The 26,454-nt window shown below is 42.3% G+C and overlaps 1 protein-coding gene across 3 annotated transcripts in view; it reads right to left on the bottom strand.

The window, feature by feature from the left end:
- DCAF12 (DDB1 and CUL4 associated factor 12) overlaps positions 1–26,454 on the bottom strand; it is a 50,034-nt gene that overhangs the window by 4,027 nt on the left and 19,553 nt on the right. For 2 of the 3 annotated variants that reach the window (XM_039247079.1, XM_039247078.1), the window contains exons 3-9: positions 22,002–22,208; positions 20,888–20,948; positions 16,147–16,340; positions 15,102–15,167; positions 13,553–13,715; positions 11,075–11,253; positions 8,129–10,288 (exon numbers count right to left, since the gene is read on the bottom strand). In XM_039247079.1, coding sequence (XP_039103010.1) covers positions 10,130–10,288; positions 11,075–11,253; positions 13,553–13,715; positions 15,102–15,167; positions 16,147–16,340; positions 20,888–20,948; positions 22,002–22,208 — 1,029 coding nt within the window. In that variant the 3' untranslated portion in view covers positions 8,129–10,129. Of the gene's footprint in view, positions 1–8,128; positions 10,289–11,074; positions 11,254–13,552; positions 13,716–15,101; positions 15,168–16,146; positions 16,341–20,887; positions 20,949–22,001; positions 22,209–26,454 lie in introns of those variants that run through there. The other variant, XM_039247080.1, reaches the window with a different exon arrangement.

The following is a 26,454-nucleotide window of genomic DNA, read 5'->3' as shown; positions in this document are numbered from 1 at the left end:
CCATAAGATCATTACCTGATCCAAAACCAAGAGTCAGGTGCTTAACTGACTGAGCCATCCATGCACCCCGGAAAGAGAGAGAGAATGTTAGGAAGGCTCCACTCTCAGCTCAGAGACCAATGCAGTGCTTGATCTCATGACCGTGACATCATGACCTGATCATGAGTGGGATGCCTAACCAACTGAACCACCCAGGCACCCCTGAAACAAATTCTTGACCTCATGTTATTGTATCCATAAATATGATATCTCTAAGTGCAAAGGATTTTTAAAAAACATAACCATGGGGCAACCTGCCTGGCTTAGTCAGTGGAGCATGCAATCTTGATCTTGATGTCAAGTGTTCAAGCACCATGTTAGAGGTAGAGATTACTTAAAAAAAAAGAATATTTACAAAATAAATTAAAACATAACCACCATATCATTATACCTAGAAAAAGTAACAATCATTATTTAAAAAATTTTTTTAATTTATTTTTTAAAAATTTCTTTTAATGTCTTATTTATTTCTGAGAGAGAGAGAGAGACAGCACGAGCAGGGAAGGGTAAGAGAGAGAGGGAGATACAGAATCTGAAGCAGAGCTTGCCATCAGCACAGAGCCTGATGCAGGGCTTGAACCCAGAACCGTGAGATCATGACCTGAGCCGAAGTCAAACATTTATTTTTTTTTATTTATTTTTTTTAAATGTTTTTTTTTTTATTTATTTCTAGGAGAGAGAGAGAGAGAGAGCGTGAGCAGGGGAGGGTCAGAGAGAGAGGGAGTCACAGACTGAAACAGGCTCCAGGCTCTGAGCTGGCAGTCAGCGCAGAGCCCGACGCGGGGCTCGAACCCACGAACCGCGAGATCATGACCTAAGCGAAAGTCGGACGCTTAACCGACTAAGCCACCCAGGTGCCCCTCCGAAGTCAAACATTTAACCGACTGAGCCACCCAGGCGCCCCATAAAAAAATTTTTTTAAGTAATCTCTGCACCCAACATGGGGCTCCAACTCATGACCCTGAGATCAAGAGTCACATGCTCTACCTACTGAGCCAGCCAGATGCCCCCACAACCATTATTATTACTTAAAATCCAGTCAGTGTTAAATTTCTTTTTACAGTAGCATTGTTTTACATTGTTTTGAATCAGGATGTAAACACCATCTATGCATTACATTTGCTTGATACATCTGTTTGAAGTCTTCCTTAATCTATTACAGTTGTCCTTGCTACTTGTTTGTTGGGAAAAAAACAGGTCATTTCCTCTACATCCTGACTTTGATTGCTTGCATCCCTATTATACCATCGATATATTCCTCTAGTCACTGTGTTTTCTGAGAACTGATAGATCTGTGCTTGTTCAGATCAAGTTTGATTTTCTGGCAAGAACACTTCTTAGGTAATGTTGTTAACTTCCTATTGCAGGAATACCTGGTTGGCTCAGTTGGTGGAGCATGTGCCTTTTTTTAAAAATGTTTGTTTAGGGGCGCCTGGGTGGCTTAGTCGGTTAAGCGTCCGACTTTCGCTTAGGTCATGATCTCGCGGTTCATGGGTTCGAGCCCCGCATCGGGCTCTGTGCTGACTGCTATGCTCAGAGCCTCTGGAGCCTGTTTCAGTCTGTGACTCCCTCTCTCACTGACCTTCCCCTGCTCACGCTCTCTCTCTCTCTCTCTCTCTCCTAGAAATAAATAAAACATTAAAAAAAAAAATTAAAAAAACAATAAAATAAAAATGTTTGTTTATTTGTGTGTGTGTGTGTGTGTGTGTGTGTCTGAGAATGAGAGAGAGAGAGACAGAGAAAAACAGAGAGACAGAGAGAGAACAAGCACACACACGCAAGTGGGGGAGAGGCAGGAAGAGAGGGCGACAGGATCTGAAGCCAGCTCTGTGGGGACAGCAGACAGCCTGACACAGGGCTTGAGCTTCAGAACCACAAGATCATGACCTGAGCTGAAGTCAGAAACTCAACTGACTGAGCCACCCAGGTGCCCAGAGCATATGACTCTTTTTTTTTTTTTAAGATTTTTTTTCCCATGTTTATTTTATTTTATTTTATTTAAAAATTTTTTTTTACATTTATTTATTTTTGAGACACAGAGAGAGACAGAATACAAGTGGGAGAGGGACAGAGAGAGAATGAGATGCAGAATCTGAAGCAGGCTCCAGGCTCCGAGCTGTCAGCACAGAGCCCGACATGGGGCTCGAACCCACAAACCGTGAGATCATGACCTGAGCCGAAGTCGGATGCCTAACCGACTGAGCCACCCAGGCGCTCCTTCCCATGTTTATTTTAGATTGAAAGAGAGAGTACAGATGAGGGCCACAGATAAGTGGGCTCTGCAGCTAGCCCAACATGGGGCTCAAACTCACGAACCAAGAGATCCAATAGATCATGACCTTAGCCAAAGTCAGATGCTCAACATACTGAACCACTCAGATGCCCCAGAGCATGTGACTCTCGATCTCAGGGTTGTAGGTTCGAGCCTGACATTGGGTGTAGAAACTACTTAAAAATAAAATCTTAAAAACAAAAACAAAAGAGGGGTACCTCAATGGCTTAATCAGTTTAGTATCCATCTTCAGCTCAGGTCATAATCTTGCAGTTCATAAGTTTGAGACCTGCATCAGGTTCTGTGCTGACAGCTCAGAGCCTGGAGCCCCCTTAAGATTCTGTGTCTTCTTCTCTCTCTGCCCCTCTGCCCTTCATACTCTGTCTCTGTCTCTGTCTCTCTCAAAAATAAATTTTAAAAAGACATTAAAAAACCCACAAAAAATGAAACTTTCTCCTGCAACCCATCAGGAGGCACATAATACACATAATATCTGGTGGTCTCTCTCACTCTCTCTTTTTTTTAAACATTCTGTGTCTATTGGAGATGGAGACCAGTATATTAAAAAAATTTTTTTAATGTTTATTTTTGAGAGAGAGAGAGACAGAGTGCAAGCGGGAGAGGGGCAGAGAGAGGGAAACAGAATTCGAAGCAGGCTCCAGGCTTTGAACTGTCAGCACAGAGCCTGACATGTGGCTCAAACCCAGGGACCACGAGATCATGACCTGAGCCAAAGTTGGATGCTTAACTGACTGAGCCACCCAGGTGCCCCTGGTGGTCTCTCATTTTGTGATGAGATTGACCTGTAAATATTTTAAGTTTATTTATTTATTTGGAGAGAGAGAAAGTACAAGTAGGGGAGGGGCAGAGAAAGACGGAGAGAGAGAGAGAATCCCAAGCAGGTTCTGTACTGTTAGGACAAAGCCTGACGTGGGGCTCAAACCCACAGACCGCAAATCATGACCTGAGCTGAAGTCAGATGTTTAACCAACTGAGCCACCCAGGTACCCCAACTTAGAAATATTTTAAATTTTCATTTGGCATTTCCTTATTAATAGACTTAGGATACTTCCAAGTTGTTGTTGTTGTTTTTATAATAATGTTATGACAAACCATCCTTATAAGTCTATCTTGCATGTTTGCCTAGAGCATTTCATAAAATTCCCAAAAGTGAAACTGCTGGGTCAATAGATAAAATCAATAATTTTTCAACACAACAAATCCATTTTGATAGGTTAAGGTTTCCTAATGAAGACCACAACCACCAGATAGATTAACTAGCAGCCTAGAAACAATACAGTCAATGGTAACTTTATCTAATGACTCATGCATTCTGTCTTTGACTCATGTGTCCTTGATCCTTAGGGATTGTTCTCACACCCTGGCTAGTAACTCTAGGTTTGCACCAGCAGGCACAAGGCCCATTCTATAGTAAAGCAAGTTTAGGAATCACAGGCTTTAGCTAGATCTCTTATTATCTCCTGCTGCAGACAGGACTGCAGAGAACTGTGTGATTGGCCAATAAATTCAGGATGGGAAGGCATCCTAAGACAATCTGCACTGTGAAAAGATGACCTTGAGTAAAAGTTAAAAATGTTCAGGGCCACCTGGGTGGCTCAGTAGGTTAAGCGTCCAACCAGCTCAGGTCATGATCTCACAGTTTGAGAGCTCTAGGCCCACCCTGGGCTCTGTGCTGACAGCTCAGAGCCTGGAGCCTGCTTCAGATTCTGTGTCTCCCTCTCTCTCTACTCCTCCTCCACTCACACTGTTTCTCTCTCAAAAATAAAAATATAAACATTAAAAACAAATTTTTTAAAATGTTCAGACAATTTGAGATAGGTAGGAAAAAGCAACCAGAGGTGAGCAGTTTGGGTGATTACTGCCTTGGTCCGGGAATGGAAAGAGCCAGGCGGAGGCAATTCAAGTGTGGTTCTGGGCTTTAGTTTTTGCTTTTGCAAGTCTTAGCACTATTATGAGTACCATTCATCTTTGTATTATCACAAAATGAATTTTTTTCTTAAATCTCAAATCTGATTTTATAAAAATTGATATCTGAAAATTCCTCAGAATATTCCTGTATTAGTTTGCTAGGGCTGCCAAAACAATTTCCCACAAATTTGGTGGTGTTAAAACAACAGAAATCCATTCCCTTACAGTTTTGGAGGCCAGAAGTCCAAAATCAAGGTGTCAGCACGGCCATGCTCCTTCCCAAGGCTCTAGGAGAGAATCTTTCCCGGCCTCTTCCAGCTTCTGGTGGGTGCTGGAATTCCTTTGCTTAGAAATTCATCACTCTACCCAGTTTCTCTCTTCACGTTGTCTTGTGTGTCCCTGTATGTCCTTTTCTATCTTATATAGGAAACTCTCACTGCAGGGCCTACTCTAACCTGGTATGATCTCCTCTTGATCCTTACCTTATTTATATCTGCAAAGACCCTATTTCCAAATAAGGTCACATTCTGATGCTCTGGGTAGATTTGAATTTTGGCGAGACACTATCCAATCCACAATACTCAATGTTTTATTAGAAATCATCAGGAAAATAAGACACATAACAAAATTTAACAAGCCCTGCTATACTTACCTGCTTTGAAGATAAACTGCTTGAGGGGAAGGATTGCTTCCTATTCTTCTTAGACTTCCCTGAACTAGAATAGTTGTTTTGGGTGCTAAGGACCCGGGAAATCTAATACTAATCTGAACTCTTCATTGTAGAAGATGAAAAAACTAAAGAGGGGAAAAGACTTGTTCAAAGTCATGGTCACAAGCAGGTGCAGTAGAACTAGAACAGAACTCATACCCTTGCCTTTGGGTCCACTTACCCAGAGTAGTTGGTCAGCACTTGGGAGTGGCATGTATCCCCCTTCAGGGAATAGCAACGGTACCTCTAATCAGTGATAGAACACTCCTCTCCCCCAGGGGGTAAGAAAGATCAAATGGTAGAAATTTAACCATGGTGGTTGCGGCAATAATTTTGTTTTTCACAAAAGAGCCTAGAGGAGCAGAGAGGGTGGTGGTGGTGAAGATGAAGGATGTTTTTCACATACATTACAGGGCCCAAACTGCCATACCCTAGACCATGGTACTCAGCACAGTGTTATCTGCAATGGGCAATGGCCTTGACCCTGGAGCCTTATTTCCAGTCCCCTGTTCAAGCTGCCACCAGTTAAGGAAAAGGTAGCTACAAGTGAGAGAAGTTGATCATTTGTTTTCTTCCTATCCATAGCAGTAGGGATGTTAATTACAGCTCTGAACAGTGCTTACCAAGAAATGCAGTAAACATGTGACACTGAGCTCAGCTAATGAGTATTATTATCCTTTTAAAATTCTGACTTCAGCAATTACACACTAATCAAGAGGAGTGTTCAGATGTGAGGTTTAACCCAGTAGGAATTTGAGAAGACAGCTCAGAGCCCTGTCTTGGAGAGCTGAAACAAAAGAGCTTACAACCCCATCAGCTCACACCTCTCTCTGGTGGTAGCATAAAATGTCTCACATTTATTTCTCTGGATTATTATTTGGAGGAGCAGAAGTAAGGACAGGAAAAAAAAAAGTCAGGAAACTCGAACTTTCTTTTGTCCTTATTGGTGGTTCCGGAGTTAGCCCATGTTTCTACCTTAAAGCTTCCAGCCATCTCAGCACACTAGCATGAATGAGATGTGGCTAAAACTAAGTAACACTGAATGATAGCCCCTGCCAACCCCCACCTGTTGTTGGCTTCCAGACATCAGCCAATTGGAAAAGAAAGAAAAAAGCACTTGGGTCATAGGCTGACTTTTCCAATTGACTCCAATGCTAAGCTAAGAATCTTAATATTCTGACTTGCTATTTCTGGGTACCTGCTCTAGGAACTGTCTGGATGGCAGTTGAATCAGAGAGGCTAGATTGGGAATCTTCAGGTTAATCAGAAACACTGAAGGCCAGGGATGCCTGGCTGGCTCAGTCGGAAGAGCTGATCTTGATCTTGAGGTCATGAGTCTGAGCCCCATGTGGGGTGGAGATTACTTTTTTTTTTAAATTTTTTAATATTTATTTTTGAGAGACAGAGAAGACAGTGTGCGCAGTGGAGGGGCAGAGAGAGAGGGAAACACAGAATCTGAAGCAGGCTCCAGGCTCTGAGCTGTCGGCACAGAGCCCAATGTGGGGCTGGAACTCACAAACTACAAGATCATGATCTGAAGTAGGATGCTTAAACAATTGAGCCACCCAGGCACCCCTGGAGATTCCTTTTTTAAAAAATGCAAAACAAAAGGAGCACCTGGTTCAGTTGGTTGGGCCTCTGACTCTTGGTTTCAGATCAGGTCATGATCTCATGGTTCCTGGGTTCCAGCCCCATGTTGGGCCCTGTGTTGGTGGTGCAGAGCCCTGCTTGGGATTCTCGTTCCCTCTCTCTCTGCCCCTCCCCTGCTCTCACAGATGCACGTGCTCTCTCAATATAAATGGATGAACTTTAAAAAATAAATAAAAATAAAAACACACTGGGGCGCCTGGGTGGCTTAGTCGGTTAAGCGTCCGACTTTCGCTTGGGTCATGATCTCGCGGTTCGTGGGTTCGAGCCCCGCGTCAGGCTCTGTGCTGACTGCCAGCTCAGAGCCTGGAGCCTGTTTCAGTCTGTGACTCCCTCTCTCTCTGACCCTCCCCTGCTCACGCTGTCTCTCTCTCTCTCCTAGAAATAAATAAAACATTAAAAAAAAAAATTAAAAAAAAATAAAAACACACTAAAAGCCTGATTAATACTAGTCAACTCTTGAAGTGGCAGGGGTAGGGAACTGAGAGCATAAATTCGGTTCCAAAGCCTTCTGTAAAAGGACCCAAGGATGATGGAAGGAGCGAGTAGAACATAAAATGAGGCATGTGGCCTGAGGGAGAACAAGGAAGTTCTTTCACGGCAAGGGAATTGGGACTGGCAGGAAAGGGAGGGACCCTCTAAAGTCCACAAAGCTTTTCTGTAAGATACATACTTTGCTGGAAAGTCTGGCTGGAAAACAGGAGCAAGGCCAAGATTCCATGGAGGCTTGAAGCCTAGGCCAGGTCCCCCACCCAGATCCCAACACCTTTCTCTGAGCATGTTCTGTGGACACGAGTTCCATAGTAACCAAAACCTGAGGTTGGGAAAAAGCAGGTCTTTGTTTAAATTTGAATTTCCCAGAAATAATCTGACCAAGGAACATTTTGCAAACACCCATCACTATCTCATGAATTGGAAATTCTAAAAATTTCATCTTGGAAAAGGCTTTTCTGCTTTATGAAGCCCTCTTAATTACCTCAACTAATTTAATTCACCGCCCCCTTCCTGTTTTGTGGCCTTTGACCATGCAGGTAGATGCCTGTATGAATTATATTCTGTAGTCAGTCTCCAAGGCAGGTGCAAAGGACAGCTGTGTCTAGCTTGCCTGGTGAGGAACAAGTGTCATGTGACAGAGGAATATATTGCCTTGCCTGCCTCTGTGGCCCAGTCCCGATGGATCTTCCAGGATTGGTGGTGAGTAGGGTGGTATGATTCAGCAGTCTGCCCTTCTCTCAGCAACAGCCCCAAACCAGTTCTGGGAGTAGCATCACTCACCTTGGTCACTGTGTCCTCTTGGCTGAGTTCATTCTCAACTGGACCCCAGAATAAATGATCCTTGGCCAGGGCTGGGGACCAGGAGCAAGTAGGTCTTAGTGTTTGTGTGACTGTACTTGACCTGCCTTTAGCTTTGAGAGGACTCTTTTGTTCCCCTTCTGTTCCAAGCAATCTTAGCCCCTCAAGGTAAACTTCTAACCAGTCATTTGGAGCTATTTCCCTGCTGCGTTTTGGCTATACATAATCACTCAAACCACTTTGCAACTGGAATAATATTTATTTTTTTACTTGGCAAAAAGTCAAGTGCTACATTTTAAAAAACAAAATCTCAAACAATCAAACGTATTACCCATCACAGAAGAGGGTCTGGCAACAGTACAAAACATCCTACTTAAGATCTTTTTTTTTTTAAATATACAAGTTGGTTTAAAATGATAGAAGTTCTGTGAGAACTAAGAAATCTACAGCCTGTAGTTTAAGAATAGAAAAAAAATTAAGACAATTAAAAGATCTATAGTATCCAGCATTTTACTTAATTCCCTGTTTATAGCACCTATTTCTCTAGGTTAGAAGATGAGAATTCTAGAACCTGTGGTATGCGGCTTGTATCACCAAGATAGGGTGGACTTGCTGTCTCCCCTCCCCACCAGCCCCCTTTACCAAGGAGAAGGCACTCTTTTTTTCAATCTCCCCACTTACACCCAGAGCAGAGGGGGATAACTGGGAGGGCAATTTAGAAACGAGAGTGCAGGAATAAATGACTTTTCCTTTCCCCCAGGATGGGCTGTTAACAGAAGCAGAGTATGTACTTAGAATGGAGGAGGAATTTGTGGGTGGGAACAGCTGCTATCTGCAACATGATGCGTAAAAAGCAAGGAATAACTGGACATCACGGTCAGCCAGTTGCCTGCAAGTTTCAAAACCTGACTAAACACAGTTCAAGGGAGGAACAAATTACTAATCACATCAATGCTTTTACATGCACAATGTTGCTGGTTCTAGGCCACCCACCACCACCCCCAGGGCTAAGCAACAGAGTGGGAGAGGTGGCTTCAACCCCAGCCCCACTGTAATAAGAAAATGAACATTCCACACATGAAGCTACACACAGATAAACCCCCAGCTTACCCCCACCCTCCTGGACTGAATCCAATTTAGAAAAGCAAAGCAAAACCCACTGGGAAGATCAGAAGAAAGGCAAAGGAGAAGTTTCTCCCCAAAGCCAAGGGGACTGAGTATGTGAATCTTAGCAGACGTAAGGCCTCCTGCTCCAGGCCCCTGAGATACCGTATCAGGTCTTGTTTGAGGGAAGGAAAAGGAAGACTGGGATAGGGATTCTCTTTACCAAGTTCTACCAAGACTTCTGCAGCCTCCAGAATTGCATCTGGAGACCCTGATGTTTTAGGAGAGTGGCCACTGGCTCAGTAGATGGGAAGTTGAAGTGGAAATGACACACAGAAGTGTTCTCACTTGGGGAACACAAGGTTAGGAAGACAGGTAGGGGACGGATCACCCTGGAGTCCTGGCTAGAAAGTCACCAGGAAGCCTGCAATCTAACTCAAAGAGTTTTCCTGGTGGTGACTGTTTTTCTTTCTGTTTTTACTTAATCAGTGCTGTTAGACTTTAAAAAACAAGATAAAGACTAGTCCCAAAGCTGACTCTGTGAATAAAGTTGTTTCTTTTATAAATATTTTAATTACAAGTAATTCTTACTCCAGGTAATTTCAGTGACACACAGAATCTGCAGGCATACAAGTTCTCTCTCTCTCTCTCTCTCACACACACACACGCACACATGCGCGCGCGCGCACACACACACACACACACACACACACACAGCCCCCAAACTTTCACAGAAAGTCTGACAGCAACCATATAATTATAAAGGAACCCTACCTCTCAAGAGTGAAGTAAGCTTGAGAATGACTATACCAGCCTCTGCCAGAAGCCAGAGAGGGGAGAGTGTGTGTCACTTAAAGAAAAAATACAAATAAGAATTAACAATGTTTGGTTGAGAAGCCAGAAAGAAAAGACAGAAAAAACTCTGATTATGAAAAGCAAAAAAAAAGAAAAAAACAACAAAAAACACTTCAGACTTCTGTATCGAGTTTCCTGTCAAGTGCCTAAACCATAGGCAAACTCTCGTGTTCCCACTAAAATGAGGGCCTCACACAATTGGAAGAAAATCAAAAGAAACAAGGAAACTAAGGATGGAAGTTAGTGTAAATCTCTGCATTTTGGGAAAGAGTTAGTTGTCATTAACTCCAGAGCCCAGCATAGTTTCCATGGAGCCCTGAAGGGAGGGGACCTCCTGCCACAAAGAGTTTCGTTCCAGACGAGTCGTAGCAGTGGGTGTAAACAGCATTGGGGAAGAAATCAATGTCCGAAAAGTAATTCCTCCAAGTTTCGTCATGATTCTATGGAAGAAAAAGAGACTTGTTAACACCTCTAGGTCACGGGGCAGAAAAGGGGGTAGTAAGGGACAGGAATGCCTTCTGGTCTCCTTAAGAGGAGAGGGTTTTGCATCTAACCTGATGTCAGGAGACTGGTGCTCATGGGAAATGGAGCCTCATGTTTCCAAACGAACGTTAGGGAGAAGTGAACAGGCTGAAGAACTGCTGTACAAACCTAAGGTCTTCTCAGGACACTTGGAACCAAACTCTTTAATAATAATTCTGTAGCGGCCACAGTGGGGGGGTTCCTTCTCCTTCTACTCTATCATCACCTGGGGGTAATCCTAAGTCAATAGTGTGTCTTACTGGGCTGCAGTTTTTCCACAGATATGTAGACACAGTAGCAAAACCAAGGGAAAGTACCTTTCTCTGCTCTAAGGAGTAGCTCTTTTTTTTTTTTTTTTTAAATGTTTTATTTATTTCTAGAAGAGAGAGAGAGACAGCGTGAGCAGGGGAGGGTCAGAGAGAGAGGGAGTCACAGACTCTGAAACAGGCTCCAGGCTCTGAGCTGGCAGTCAGCACAGAGCCCGACGCGGGGCTCGAACCCACGAACCGCGAGATCATGACCTAAGCGAAAGTCGGACGCTTAACCGACTAAGCCACCCAGGCGTCCCTCTAAGGAGTAGCTCTTACCAGTGAAAAAGTATGTGGGTAGCTGGTGTTATCAGTGGGGGTGGAAGCAGGTAGGTAGATGGAAGACAATTTTTTTTGTCACTGTTCAGTAACCATGTCAGGCAGGGGCTTACTCACCAGCCAGCCCTTGCCAGTGGTTAGTTTCAAATTCTCCCCTGCTAGTCTGGGCTTGGACCCATAACAAGCTGAGAGTCTCTCTTCCAGGAATCTCTGAGCTCGGATGTCATAGAACAGCAGGGAGCCCTGCCCTGTGCCCACAGTGATGATATGCTCATAAAAGCTCACTGACCGGATCCCTGAGAGAGAAAAGGAAAGGGGAATGAGTAGGGAGAGCACATACTTGATGGTCTGCCTACCTGAATTTCTCCAGCATTGAGTTCACATGGTGGCACCCACATACCGAACAATGCCTTTCCCATGGCAGGTATATCTCATGCAAAAGCCTGAGAATGCTGGTGCCACACTGCTAATTGATGCACTAACAGGAACCTTCCCATAAGCCTTAGGGAAATACCAGAGACCAAATGATGCCTAAGATCTTTTAGCCTAAGCCTTAACTGTGCCCTGAACCTCCCTGCCTCCCCTAGACTTACTGTGAGTTATCTTTCATAGCTCTAACCTCTTCTTCACTGTGTTTCTAACCTATACTGAAACAGGATAACCTGCATATTTACAAATCATTATATTAATAAGGACTTTTTCCTATCTGACCTAAAACCCCTACCATGGCACTGTAAGAGGTCTTTATCTGGTATCATGTCTGTGGATCAGAGAAGTGCACAGGGTACAAAGATGTCTCTTGGCACATAAGAGGTGCTTGATAATATTTGTGGAATCAGTATTTCCTTATTAGGTATGAAAGCTACTCCTGTAACAATAACCACAGTCTCTTACTAAAGCTTTATTCATTTTTTTTTTATGTTTTTATTTTTTTCATAGAGACAGAGTGTGAGCAGGGGAGGGGCAGAGAGAGAAGGGGACACAGAATTGAAGCAGGTTCCAGGCTCTGAACTATCGGTACAGAGCCTGATGCGGCGCTCGAACTCATGAACCGGGAGATGGTGACCCGAGCTGAAGTCAGATGCTTAACTGACTAAGCCACCCAGGCACCTCTAAAGCTTTATTTACTTATTTTTTTAAAAACTCTTTTTTTTTTAATTTTAAAAAACTTATTTTTTTTTTATTTTGAGAGACAGCAGGGAAGGGGCAGAGAGAGAGAGAGGTGGAGAGAGAGAATCCCAAGCAGGCTCCATGTTCAGCATGAAGCCTGACACAGGGCTCGACCTCATAACCATGAAATCATGACCTAAGCCAAAATCAAGAGTTGGATGCTTAACCAAATGAGCCATCCAGGTGCCCCTAAAACTTAAAAAAAATTTTTTTTTTTTAATTTTAACTAATCTCTGCACTCAACATGGGGCTTGAACCTACAACACCAAGATCAATGCTCTATCCACTGAGCTGGCCAGGTGTGCCTGTCTTAAAGCGTTTCACTGCAGACATCATTTCAGCCAACCCTAATTACCCTTATAACTCTCAATACACACATTATTTCTCTCTGCACTAAACAGGAGCATCTTAATAACGACTGAAACAAACCCTAAACAAAAGCCACTATTGCAATATCTGAATGAAAATAAACACAACTTGAAAGAGAGAAGCTAAACTGTAATTCTTATTGTGCCTTTTAGGACTCCCAGATAATGTAGCTACATTTTTGTAGGAGAAGGGGAACAAAGTGAGATGAAGAAAATACACTCTGTTAACTTGAATGATCTGGATTCTAGTCCCTGGCTGTTCTTCCACCAATCCAGAAGACACGGAGAATGGTATTTAACTGGTCTGAGTCTCAAGTCTCCTCATCTATAAAATAGAGGTAACACTAAACATACCTTTTCCTACCTGCTTTCTACAGGGTTCTAGGTAAGATGAAGTAAGATCTCAGATAAAGATATTCTGAAATCTTAAAGTACATTACAAACATAATCTTTTTATTCCTTGATAAAGAGTGCTGTCAGAGAAAATATGCTATAAAAGACAGGAGGATGAAGCTATAATTAACCTAGTCATTGGATCTAAACTATTTTCTTCAGCTTTACTGAGGTTTAATTGACAAACAATACACTGTACATACTTAAAATATACAATTTGAAGTTTTAACATGTGTATATATCCATGACACTACCACCATAATCAAAATAATGAACATATCCATCACCCTCAAAAGTTTCCTCATGCCCTCTATAAACTCCTCACTGCACATCATCCCTTAGCATAAAATGTTTTTTACAGTTCAGACAGGGCAGCAGCTAAACACTACCACACAACAGAAAGTCAAGATCTCTGAAAAAATATGTAAACCACCAATATCCTGACTGTTGGTTTCCACTGAAGGCTTCTATGGTCACAAATTTGCCTGTGGATTGAAGCTCTGTTGCCATTTGCAGGTATTTAAGCTCCCTCCAAGTGTTACCAAACACCTCCACCAGGTTCCATAAAGATCACTATTCTTGTTTGGAAATCAACATAGAAACTGAAAGTCAAAACCCATCTGCAATGCAGCTATAAGCCTCAGGGGCATAGCAGGACTCTTACCACTGCCTCGCTCCCTGGAGCAAACAGACTTGACGTTGTATGATGGCTGCCGTGGATCCAAGAAGGAGACATGAGCTTGGGAGCCCACTGCATATACCGACCATTCACTACCATAGGCCAGGCACACATTCTCACGGCAATATGGCAGTTTGGTGGAGAGGAGCTGAAACAGAGAGAGGAGTGATGCACACATGGCAATACCAGAGAATGTACTATAGGGCATTGTTCTTAGATGCCCACTTGTGTTGGCTTCCTTCATACACAAGCCATACAAAGTCAGAGACAAAAAGACAAGCCCTGATTAAGAAAATATTGCCCTGTTCCACCCCAAAGTAAATAAGAGAAAGAGAGGGTGACTATAAGAAGATGATCTGGTACTGAAGAGGCCTGATTAGGGGGAAAAAAAAGGTTAAGCTGGAATTAAATAATCAGAAGCAGAAAAGCCTAGACCTACAGGTTATTTCCAGGGTAACCCCAGGGAACTAAAGCCAAGGTAAGACTCTGTTCTCTGCCAGCACCCTCCTCACCACTTTTCAGATAAAGGGGCTAATTTCTGCCTATCCTCAGCCTAGCTCCCCAATTATATGAGAGTTGTACACTACAGAAAGTACACTCATGGGACTGGCTCAACCCCAGGCAACACTACTCAGCCTTAACTCTGGATCCTTGTCATTAAGTCAATCCTCAGCAGGTGGCAACTGCATGTAAGGCACCAAGCAAGGTCAGTTGGGCTCAAAGGCTGCTTGACATGAAGGAGTAATTCCTGAAGCTCTGTTGCTTCTTGGGAAAGAAGTCTATCACAGAAGTAACACGCAGCAAAGGCCTCTGGGATAAGAGGGCAAATAAACCACAGGTAGGTTTGACTTTATGCAAAAGTTGCTTGTAAAGATTACAAATATTCTCATTACGTATCATTTCAAAAATGGTTTTTTAGTTTAATTAATTTTCAGTTGCCAGTGATTCCTAACTTTTAGGTTTTCCTGCCCTTGTAACACGCCAAACAGCGAATAATCCATAAGCAAATACTTAAATGCCTTGCAGACTGGAGGACTGCTAGTTAAAGGAATCTCTCGGTCCTCGCAATGTGAAAGAATCACCACCTCTGATCTCTTTATTTATTATTTATTTTTAATGTTTATTTATTTTTGAGAGAGAGATACACACAGCAGGAGCTGGGTGTCCGTGTGTGTGTGTGGGGGGGGGAGGCAGCGAGAGAGAGGGGAGACACAGAAATATGAAGGAGGGTCCAGGCTCCGAGTTGTCAGCACAGAGCCCATTGTGGGGCTCGAACCCATGAACCGTGAGATCATGACCTGAGCTGCAGTCCGGTGCTTAACCAACTGAGCCGCCCAGGCACCCCAGCCTCTGATCTCTTTAAAAGATCTGAGAGGCATTGTCAGGTTCAGAATTCCATTCACTGTGCAGTAACATGGCCAGACCCTTGGAAAACTGGTTCTTTAGACAAGAATGAAAAGGTAACGGGAGAATAAATCTATTTTAACCAAAAGGTAAATTTTTAGGTAAAACCACTAAGTAACGTTCATCACACCTTTGACAGTGTATTTTCAGCCTTCCAGAGATGAAAATAACCATCCAGAGATACTGCTCCCAATTCCTACAAGAGCAATGAAAAAACAAGTTATATTTCAATCCGTAGTAACTAACATATACAGTCGTAAGCAGAGGAAGACCCTGAAGGTTGGGGTCCTCCCAGGTTCATTCTTATCCCATGAGGATTCCAGCACAGGGGCCAACGGTTGTCAGTCCATTATCTCACGCTATGGAATGCAGCTGGATAGTGTTATTAAATCAAGGCTGCTGCTTGGGAGAATTTAAGAAGCCAGCAAGGTTCTAGCAATAACGTAAACACCTATTTACGTTGGTTCAAAAAGTTCCTACTACGCAATCATTCCCATGACGTCTCATTGGATAGTTATAGTAGAGCCCACACATGAAGGACAGTTTCATAAATCTCAGTGTAAGAGCTTCTATGAGTGGAGGATCTAAATCTACCTCTAAGCCACAACTGTGGACAGGAGATAGGAGGCTAAGGGAACTATCCTTCAAATGTGGCCTGATTCAGATTTGGGGAACTTTTCTCCTCTTCTGGCTCTGAGTCTCCACCCTAACATTCAATACTGCCAGCATCAGATCTGACTCCATGATTAGGTAAGACCTGCTGGCACTGTGGTTAATAGGCAGTGAAGAATGAAAAGAAACTGAATACCAAAGACAAAAAAGTGATTGCTTTCAGAGGCACATATGAAAATCACACCCAAAATAGAGTACCTGCAAAGGCATGTGCAAATGAGAGACAGTCAAATCAGAGTGGCCCCGGGGAAACTCTGAGAGGCTGACCCACAAATATGGACCATCCAGAGAAATACTGCAGAGCTCAATGCAAGGGATGAGAGTTTTATAATCTCTGTTATAATTTCTCACCAGCGTCCCTCAGCCTTCAATTCTCCATAGGCTCAGAACTAAGCTATGTAACAAGGACTGACTTGGAAAGAAATCTTGGGAGTGAATCTTCCAAGATCTAAACCAAGAAGCTAAAGCAAGAGGAATAGCCTTCCTCTTTGGCAAACTCATACCTTGTTCCTGTTGTTGAAGGCCAGAGCCCGGACCTTGCAGTTGTCAGGATTTGTGTCCTCCTTGGGAATGTCCTTTAAGGCCTTGTGAGTGATGTGAGCATACACAGGGACCCGCGACATATTGTGCCTTGCATCACTTTTGGTCAATACATCGTCTGTCACCTCCCAGAGTCCCATAGAGCCATCACGTGAGCCTACAGAACAAGGAAACCACAGATGTCAGACATAACCAAATCTCTATGAGACACTCCTACAGAAACCAAGATGGGCTTTCTTAGTCTAGCTCTTTGTGCATCATCCTCATATGTTCTGACACTTGGTCAGAGGGCCCACCACTAAACAGAGAACAGCATATATTTTAATAGGTACATCAAGAGGATGATTCAACTAAGGTATAAGAATTACAATATAACCTTTAACCGTTGGTGAAATTTTCCAAGAGAATTATGTAGTTTTGAGTAAGCTCAGTAATTTTCCAAGCCAAATGCTTAGGTCACTTGGGCATGCATGCACAGGTGAAGTCTGCTGGGCACTAGGGTTTGGGAACTTCCACCTCAATGGTGCTTAATGTCTTCTGAGTCTTGTATGCCTCTGAGACACTTAGGAATATTAAAAACCCCTTTCTCTAGAAAACTACACAAAACACCACAATGTACATTCAATTTTAGGGAGGTTCATGAACCTCTTGAAGGCTTTCCATGGACCTACAGGGACCATAATTCCCATATTAAGAATGTTTGGGGGCACCTGGGCGGCTCAGTGGGTTAAGCATCTGACTTTGGCTCAGTTCATGATCTCACAGTTCGTGGGTTTGAGCCTCGCACTGGGCCCTGTGCTAACAACAGCTCACAGCCTGGAACCTGCTTCTGATTTTGTCTCCCTCTCTCTCTGCCCCTCCCCGACTAAAAATAAATACACTTAAAAAAAAAACCAAAAAAGGATGACTGTTTTACATAAAATGAATACTTAAAAAAAAAGAGTTTTCCTTAGAAAACAATAATGAAGCACTTAAAAAACTAAGAACACTTTTCTTTGAACTGAGCCCTGAATACATTGCTGGTGGCAAGCTAAAATGGGACCATCTTTCTGGTGGACAACTGAGCAATCTGCAGCAAAACCCAGAAAGTCTGTGTTCCCATCTAGGAATAATGCACTATCATAAGACAGATACAAAAAGATGTTTATTCAGAACATCTGTATGTCCCACAAGAATAAGGTGATGGTATAGTCATAAAATAGAAAATCAAGGACCATTTTTTAAAAACCATTTTTTAAAAAATACTGTTTTGGGGGTGCCTGGGTGGGTCAGTTTATGAGCATCCAACTCTTGATTTTGGCTTAGGTCATGATTCATGGTTTGTGATCTCAAGCCCCAAGCTGAGCTCTGCAATGATAGTGCAAAGCCTGCTTGGGATTCTCTCTCTCTGCCCCTCTGCTGCTTGCATGCACAAGAACACATTCTCTTTCTCAAAATAAATAAATAAACTTAAAAAAAAAATCATGTTTTAAAATTCCTTTCCAGTAAAGTTATTTGCCAACTCTCCTTTAAACTAGAAGGTACCCTTTCCATATTGCAAATCTCCTGAATGTTTCATAGTAAAAAATTATCTAACATAGGAGAAATATGATCCAATTTGTTTGCATCCTTCTTTTTAAAGATTTTACTTTTAAGTAATCCTTACACGCAACACAGGGCTCAAACCTAGAACCCCGACATCAAGAGTCATGTGCTCTAGTGAATGAGCCAGCCAGGTGCCACCAATTTGTTTGCATCATAATGCTGATGAGCAGGGATTCAAAGCAGAAGTTTTATTACATGTGAAATATAGAAAAGGCCAGGGAGAGGAGGACGCATCTGGAGAATTATGCATGATTTATAAGACAGATTAAAAAATAAAACTATACAAGTTTTATTAGGAAAAATTCAAGCATAGTGAAATGTTCATAGAATTTTACAATGAACTGTTCAATTATACCTATACTCTATCAACATGTTATATTTCAAAATTTTTTTTTTAATTTTTTTAATGTTTTATTTATTTCCAGGAGAGAGAGAGAGAGAGAGAGACAACGTGAGCAGGGGAGGGTCAGAGAGAGAGGGAGTCACAGACTGAAACAGGCTCCAGGCTCTGAGCTGGCAGTCAGCACAGAGCCCGACGCGGGGCTCGAACCCACGGACCGCGAGATCATGACCTAAGCGAAAGTCGGACGCTTAACCGACTAAGCCACCCAGGCGCCCCTTATATTTCAAAATATTAATAGTTACCTCTGGGTAGAGATATTGAAGATAGTTCTTATTTCCTTTTTTGCTTATCTATATTTAAAAATTTTCTTATAATAAACACATTACTTTTAGAATAAAGAAAAATAAAGAATTTATTAGCAAAAATAGCATCATGAGGACTGGATAGGAGAAGACAAGTACAGAAGCAGAGAAAATATGGAAGGATACTAGGGTAATTCAAGATCTTGATGATGAATGAGCACTGTAGCAGAGAAAAGAAACTGTATGTAAAAGGATTTTTCTTTTTAATTATTTAAGTATACATGACATACAATGTTTATAAGGCATACTTTAAAAAGCAGTATAACCGGGGCACCTGGGTGGCTTAGTCGGTTAAGCGTCCGACTTTCGCTTAGGTCATGATCTCGCGGTTCGTGGGTTCGAGCCCCGCGTCGGGCTCTGTGCTGACTGCCAGCTCAGAGCCTGGAGCCTGTTTCAGTCTGTGACTCCCTCTCTCTCTGACCCTCCCCTGCTCATGCTGTCTCTCTCTCTCTCTCTCTCCTAGAAATAAATAAAAATAAAAAAAAATTAAAAAAAAAAAAAAAAGCAGTATAACCATGGCTTGGTAATCTAAGGAGACTGAAGACCATAAGAGGAGTTTTAGTTTTCTGCTGTGCACTTGTGTGGAAGGTGGGAGCATTCACAAATATATGTCCATGGGGAGGAGGGGATCTTGCAAGAAAGATCATGAGTATGAATATGCAGAATCTGAGGTAGAATGTTAAGGGGAGTTCATATTCATCATCAAGCTTAACATTAACAATGGTTAACAAGTATTGGCCATTTTTAATACAGCAGCCACTATGTATTATTTCATTTAATCTTACCTATGTCCTTTTTATAAAAATGTTTATTTTAGACAGAAAGACAAAGACAGTGCCAGCAGAGGAAGGGCAAAGACAGAGAGGGAGACAGGGAATCCCAAGCAGAGCCCAAACTGCCCATGCAGAGTCCTACACAAGGCTCGAACCCACAAACCATGAGATCATGACCTGAGCCAAAATCAAGAGTCCAAGCACTTAACCAACTGAGCCACCCAGGTGCCCTCAGAGCCCAAGTTCTTAAAAGCTGTTATAATATTCTGGGGTGCCGGGGTGGCCCAGTCAGTTAAGCCTCTGACTTCGGCTCAGGTCATGATCTCACAGTCCGTGGGTTCAAGCCCCGTGTTGGGCTCTGTGCTGACAGCTCAGAGCCTGAAGCCTGCTTTGGATTCTGTGTCTTCCTCTCTCTCTGCCCCTCCCCACTCGCTCTCTGTCTCTGTCTCTCAAAATAAAATAAAGACATTAAAAAAAAAAAAAAAGCTGTTATAATGTTCATAAAAATGTAGACTTGGGAGTCAACAGCTCAAAAACAGGATGTTGGCAGGGTATCTCAAGGAGATAGGAGGCCTCCAAACCAAAGTCAAGTCCTGGCTCCCAACACCACATTTAGTACAGGGTACTGTCATATGGGCAATCCCTATGATAAAGGTGGCAGGACTCTGCCTCTGCCTTCAAACAGCTCTCATTCCCCAGGGAGGCAAATGACAGGGAATCCAAAAGCTTCTGAACCACTCCTGGGTAACTATTGCCTTGCAAAAAATTGAAAGAAGAAATATTTATGTTCCCTTAGTTTTGTTAGTAGCAGTTCTAAGCATGGGCTTTGAAATCAGATCTGGATTCAGATCTGAGTCCATCTGTCACTATTAGTGTGGCTTTTGGCAAGTTATACTAACCTCTCAGAATCTAAAGTTTCTCATTTTTGAAATGAGGCTAATAATGCAAACCTCTTAGTATTATTCTGAGGATAATATGAAATAACATATGTGAGGTACTTAATTTAGCAACTATTAGGATTATTTTTATTTGGGAATCTAGAACTAGGGATTGGATTTTATTTATGGGTGCCCAGCAAAACTGGTTAGCACTCTGAGCCTACTTTCTAGGCTGTTGTGGGTATCAAGTAAGCATTTGTGTATCTCTTTATTATCTTCTCTATACTCATTTCTATGTGTTTTTTTCTGACTTCTACCCCTGAGAAAAAACTGTCCCATTTCTATGCAGCTTTTATCAATAAGAAACATGTTATATAGTTATACAGAAAATAACTGCTCCTAATACTAACATCAACTTTTCCAAAAACACTTTCAGAAAGATTGTCACAATGAAGCCCCACAAAATCTTTGCAGCTAACATGCCATCATATATACTTTTGGGAACAAAGCAGAATATGAATAATAAATGAAGAATGCCAGTAAAACTCTACTTTCCAGATCAGGAATATACAGGGGAAATGACTTATCCAAGGACGCATGGTAAGTCAGAGAAAGAGCCAATATTGGAAATAAGATCTCCTGGCCCCTGGCTGATAATCTGCTTACTGGGCTATTTCTAATCGCACTACTACCTATCCCTTTTCAATTTCTAGCCTCCCTCCCTCCCTGCCACACCAAAACTCCATATAAAAGGGTAATTTTACCAGATACCGCCATAGTATCACTGATCCATGCAATGGAAAAGATCCAATCCTTGTGTCCATCCTTGGAGAGGCAGAAGGAACAGATAGGTACAGAGACAGATGGGGAAAAAAAAAAAAGAAATTAGTAAAATAGGGATTACAATGAATACTCTTGAAAAGCATATAGTCTGACTGAAAATATCTTTATAAAAATGACAAAGTGATCTCTGATGATCTTAACCCACAGGGCAGGATCCTACAAGTTTTAACTTCTGTCTCGAGGAGCTCAAAGCTGGAATAAAACTGGCATTCCTATGAGCAATGAACATGTCTGATGGACACAAAGCTCCGGCCTGCCACCTCTGGATATCTTATTTAGGGCTCCTACACACAATCACCCACCTCTTCTTCCTCTAACCTCATCCTACCACTCTACTCTGTACCTTCCAGGTACAAGAATTATAACTGACCTCTTTGCTGTTCCTTCTGTCTGGAACTCTCTTCCTCCAGACATCTTTTCCTTTATGTCTCCCTGCTCAAATGTCATTCTTATCAATGAGGACTTCTCTGACCACCCTCTGAAATAGCATTCTCCACCACTCTCTCTATCCCTTTAATCAGGCTTTACTCTTCTCCATGACACTTATCATACTCTGACAGACTGCTGGTAAATATTTATTGGTTTATATATTGGTTTATATCCCTACACTAGAACAGAAGCTTCATGAGGTGGAAGGCTTTTCTGTTTTATTAACTGCATGTCCCCAGCGTCTAAAACAATGACTGGACATAGAAAGCTCAATAAATAGTTGCTGAATGGGTGATTTAATAAATTTTGCTGACTATGGGCAGTGGGAGATGTGTGGACATTGTGGATTCAAACACCAACCCACTGGTGCTGGCCCCTGAGTGTTGCTCACCCCTTTACAAACACACACTCTCAATATACCAGATACTCCCTACGTGGAATTCAGTCCCCATTTTGATATTTCTACCCTTTCACCTCACCCCCATTAGCAGAAATCTAGGGGAAGCTGTTCCTTCCCAGAGGACATGTGGAAGGGGGACCATGTTACCTAGCTGGTTCTGTTTAAAAACAAGGCTACCTCTAACTACAATTTCTGGGGAAACTTACATCACCCACACACACTGGATCTAGTGTAGGCAGCCGGTAGATGGCAAGACTATTGGGGTTGTCTCCTCCAGTGGCTAACAGAGTTCTGGAGGGATTCAGTTCGATGGCATGGATACCACAACCCTGCTGGGTCACACCTCCAGGCTCCCGGTCCTTCAGAATGGGAATCTTGGTGATCTGGCTTGTCTGCACATCCACTACAAATAGCTACAAGAAAAGGGATAAAGAAGATGACACAGTTTCTCTTTAATGTGGATAACCCTGGGTACAAACAACCATTCATTTAATTATCCACCAAACTTTGATTAATCTCTACTACATATTAGACCCTAGAAATTGTTAAAGGCCTAGTCAGGGTTATTAGTCAAATGAAATAAGAAAATAAGAAAATATAACAGAGACAGGTATAATATACTACACAAACACAGATTAACAAGCAGTAAATTCTGCCTGGGATTCAAAGATAGCATCTGGGTCTTGATTTCGGCTCAGGTCATGATCTCACTGATCTCACAGTTCCTGAGATCAAGCCCCAGTCCCAAGCTTGGGATTCTTTTCTCTTTCCCTCCTCTTTCCCTCTATCCCAGCTCCACTCCTGCTCACCCACCCTTGCTCACTCACTCACTCTCTCTCTCAAAATAAATAATAAGCTGAAAAAAAAAAAGAAAGGCAGCTTCAAAAAGGACTTTCATTAGACTATGGACTTAAAGAACCCCAAAAAAAAGGTTTTCTGCCAGTTTGGACCTACTTGTAAACAATTCCTAGAACCTATCATAACCACTATTAAATGTGCTATAAATGTTAGGTTTGCTGGACTGACCTGAGACATATGACAAGGTAAGAGTTATTAATTGTCTAACTGCTTTTCTCTAGCACGTACAACATTCACTTCAATGCCCCCATGCCTTTGTTCATGCTGCTGCTTCTGCCTGAAATGCTCTTCTCTATCTCTTTTCCAGACTAACTCCCTGCCACTCTGCAAGATTTAATGTTTTACAGAAAAGAGAAATGTTTTACAGAAAAGATCAGTCTCAGACAAAGAACAATCTTTAATAAACTATTAAGTCTTTAATAAACTCTTTATAGAATTAAATGATTCACTCTTCCACTCAGTTATTCAGTACCAACTAAAATACCGAGTACTGTTCTAGATGCTAGCAATGTGTCTATGCACGAGAGAGGAATAATCTCTGCCATCATATACCTTAGTCTAGGAAGTCAGCTTAAAATCCTCTCAGCAGTTCTCGTGATGAAGCCAAATCATGTCAAATCTTTGTATAAAGTAACCTACTGCTTGTGCAAGAAGATCTAGGAAAGGAGAAACTAGATAGGCCTTAAGTTTAAATATAAATATAAGGGAAGGAGCATCTGGAATAAAACTGCCAGAGAGAGGGGTGCCTGGATGGCTCAGTAGTTAAGCATCCAACTCTTGATTTTGACTCAGGTCATGATCTCACAGTTCCTGGGATCAAGCCTGGGGGTCAGGCTCTGTGTTAACAGTGCAAAGCCTATTTGGGATTCTCTCTCTCTCTCCGCCCCTCTCCCACTCACATTCTCTTTCTCTCTCTCAAAATAAATGAGAAAAAAAAAAAAAAAGAGTGCCAGACAGAGAGTAAGGAAAAATTTTAAAAAGGTGGAGTGGGAGGGCATAACCTCCCCCAAATCTGTAATATAAGCCCCGAGAACTACTTAAGGCAGATTCCCAACCTAACAGGAAACACTGCTGATGTGCTCCATAGACATTTTAAACTCAATCATGTCCAGGGCACCCAGGTGGTTCATGGTTGTGAGATCAAGCCCAGAGTCGGGGCTCCATCGTGGGTGTGGAGCCTATTTAAGATTCTCTCCCTTCCTCTCCCTCTGCCCCTCCCCTGCCTGTGCATGCTATATAACATAACATAATGTAACATAATAACATAATAATTAATAAGCTCATTATGTGCAAAAGAAATTTCTCTGTCTTCAACTCCTCCCACATTCCCATCATCCAATCTAGACCTACCAAATCTACATAAATATTCTCACTGTTGATTCCTACCTTTCCATTCTTTTTTCTCATCACCTCTCTGGACAATGGCAACTGATCTTTCTACCTTCAGTCAAGGCCACCATCAAAACTATTCTTCACACTGTAATGCATCATCTTCATAAAAATGGCAATTCTCCCATGTCAGTTAAAATTTTCCAATGGGGGGGCACCTGGGTGGCTTCTGACTTTAGGTCATGATCTCAAAATTCGTGAGTTTGAGTCAAATCCCACATCAAGCTCTGTGCTGACAGCTCGGAGCCTGCTTTGAATTCTGTGTCTTCCTCTCTCCCTGCCCCTCCTCCACTAGTCCTTTCTCAAAAATAAACAAACATTTTATTTTTTTTCTTTTTTTTTTTTTTTTTTTTAAATTTTTTTAATGTTTTATTTATTTCTAGGAGAGAGAGAGAGAGACAGCGTGAGCAGGGGAGGGTCAGAGAGAGAGGGAGTCACAGACTGAAACATTCTCCAAGCTCTGAGCTGGCAGTCAGCACAGAGCCCGACGCGGGGCTCGAACCCACGAACCGCGAGATCATGACCTAAGCGAAAGTCGGACGCTTAACCGACTAAGCCACCCAGGTGCCCCACAAACATTTTAAAAAAAGAAAAAATATCAATTGGTTCCGCTTTATCTAAACTCCATATCATGGAGTTTAACTCCTCAACCTGGCACCAACCTCTCTCTCTAGAGACCTGTCATGGACCTCATGTTCTAGAAATAATGGTTTATTAATTATTATTTACCCCAAAATCTTCAAAGAAATATAATTATTTTGTTTCATGCTCATGCTGTTCACAATGCCACAACTGCTTTCCCCTCTTTTCTGTATCTGGCCAGCACATACTTATCTTTCATGATTCAGTTCAGACATGTCCTCTCTGAATATTCCCTAAATATCCAGGCTGGTTAAGTTTTTCTCTTGCAGGTTTCCCAGATAGCCCTCTACCCACCATACTCAGACCATATCACACTGACTTAAAATCTTTCCTTGTCTCTCTCCCGCAATAAGCTAGTAATGCACTCCCAATTTAAAGATCAGGGGATTTATCTTATTTAGTTCTGTAATCCTACCCCAACAATGCAAAGCTATATATATATATATATATATATATAAAAGCACTTGTAGAAGACACCTTTCAGGAAGTCTGACCAACAATGTTAGGGGGACCCCATATTCCTACATTGAGAGTGGGGCCCTGTAAGTGTGTGTTTGATGTAAGTCATCAAATCTCCAGATCTCCAGACCAGAGAATTGTCCAGAAGTGGCCTCCTGGCTCAAGGAGAACCAGTCCAGGGGCTACATTGGACTGATCAGATTCTTTCAGGAATATGAAACTGGCTTGGTGGCAGAGACCAAACTGCCTGGATGGCCAATTTCTACCAAAGCCAGTCCCCAGAGAGAAGGAAACAGAAGAAAGATAGTATGGACATCCTTAGTTCCTAACGACTTTCCAATTCTTAGCTCTGTTTCCTTCTGAGATCTACAGATACTTCCTGCTCTTGGGGTTTGCATAATAGCCCTTCCATAAATATGAATGGGGGAGTGCCTGGGTGGCTCAGTCAGCTAAGTGTCTGACTTCAGCTCAGGTTATGATTACACAATTTGTGAGTTCAAGCCCCACGTTGGGCTCTCTGCTGTCAGTGTGCAGACCCAGAGAGCCTGCCTCAGATCCTCTGTCCCCATCTCTCTGCCCCTCCCCTGCTATCCCTCTCAAAAATAAAACATTTAAGAAAAATTAAAACAAAAAGCATGAGTGGGTTTCTTACTGTTTTAGAGCAAATGACCTCTAACAAACACAGTCCCTCTGAAATGTCTAATGAAGCAAAATTAACTGCCCACTTATACCTCTGTGTTTTGTGAGACAATGCATCCATAACATGTTACCTTCTAAACCAATGATTCCCTAATTATCACAGTAACCTGGGGAATTTTTTTTTAAGAAAAACTATAAAAGAAAAGCAATTCCCAGGCCCTATCCTAAAATCCAATTTCCAACTCTGGGGCCTGTAAAACCGACTTCTTTTCAAGGATCTCCAGGTTAATCTGATGATTGCCCAGGATTAATAATCACTGATCTAAACCGTTGCTATCCAAAGGAGCACTGGGGAGCTTGTTAGAACCCAAGAATCTCAGGCCATGCCCTAGACATATTAAATCAGAATCTGGAGTTTCTCAAGATCTCCAGGTACACCAATGCCTGAGAAGCACTGATGCAGAGAATCTTCTCTGTACACTAAGGGAATGTGATAAGATACAAGAGTAAATTGACCTACAATCTGGAAAGATCCAAGTTTCTCCTATGGAATCTGAGGATGGGCTACAGATTATTTTAGTCTACTGTGTCAGGCCATTCCTTTGTCTTAAAACAAAGGTTCATTTCTGCCATCCAGAAAAGGTGTGGAGAAAATGTTTCAACTATTCATGT

This window comes from Hyaena hyaena, unplaced genomic scaffold (genome assembly GCF_003009895.1).
Source record: "Hyaena hyaena isolate Hyena2069 unplaced genomic scaffold, ASM300989v1 scaffold_289, whole genome shotgun sequence".
In the NCBI taxonomy this organism is placed as follows: domain Eukaryota; kingdom Metazoa; phylum Chordata; class Mammalia; order Carnivora; family Hyaenidae; genus Hyaena; species Hyaena hyaena.
This window is presented reverse-complemented; position numbering and strand designations above follow the sequence as displayed.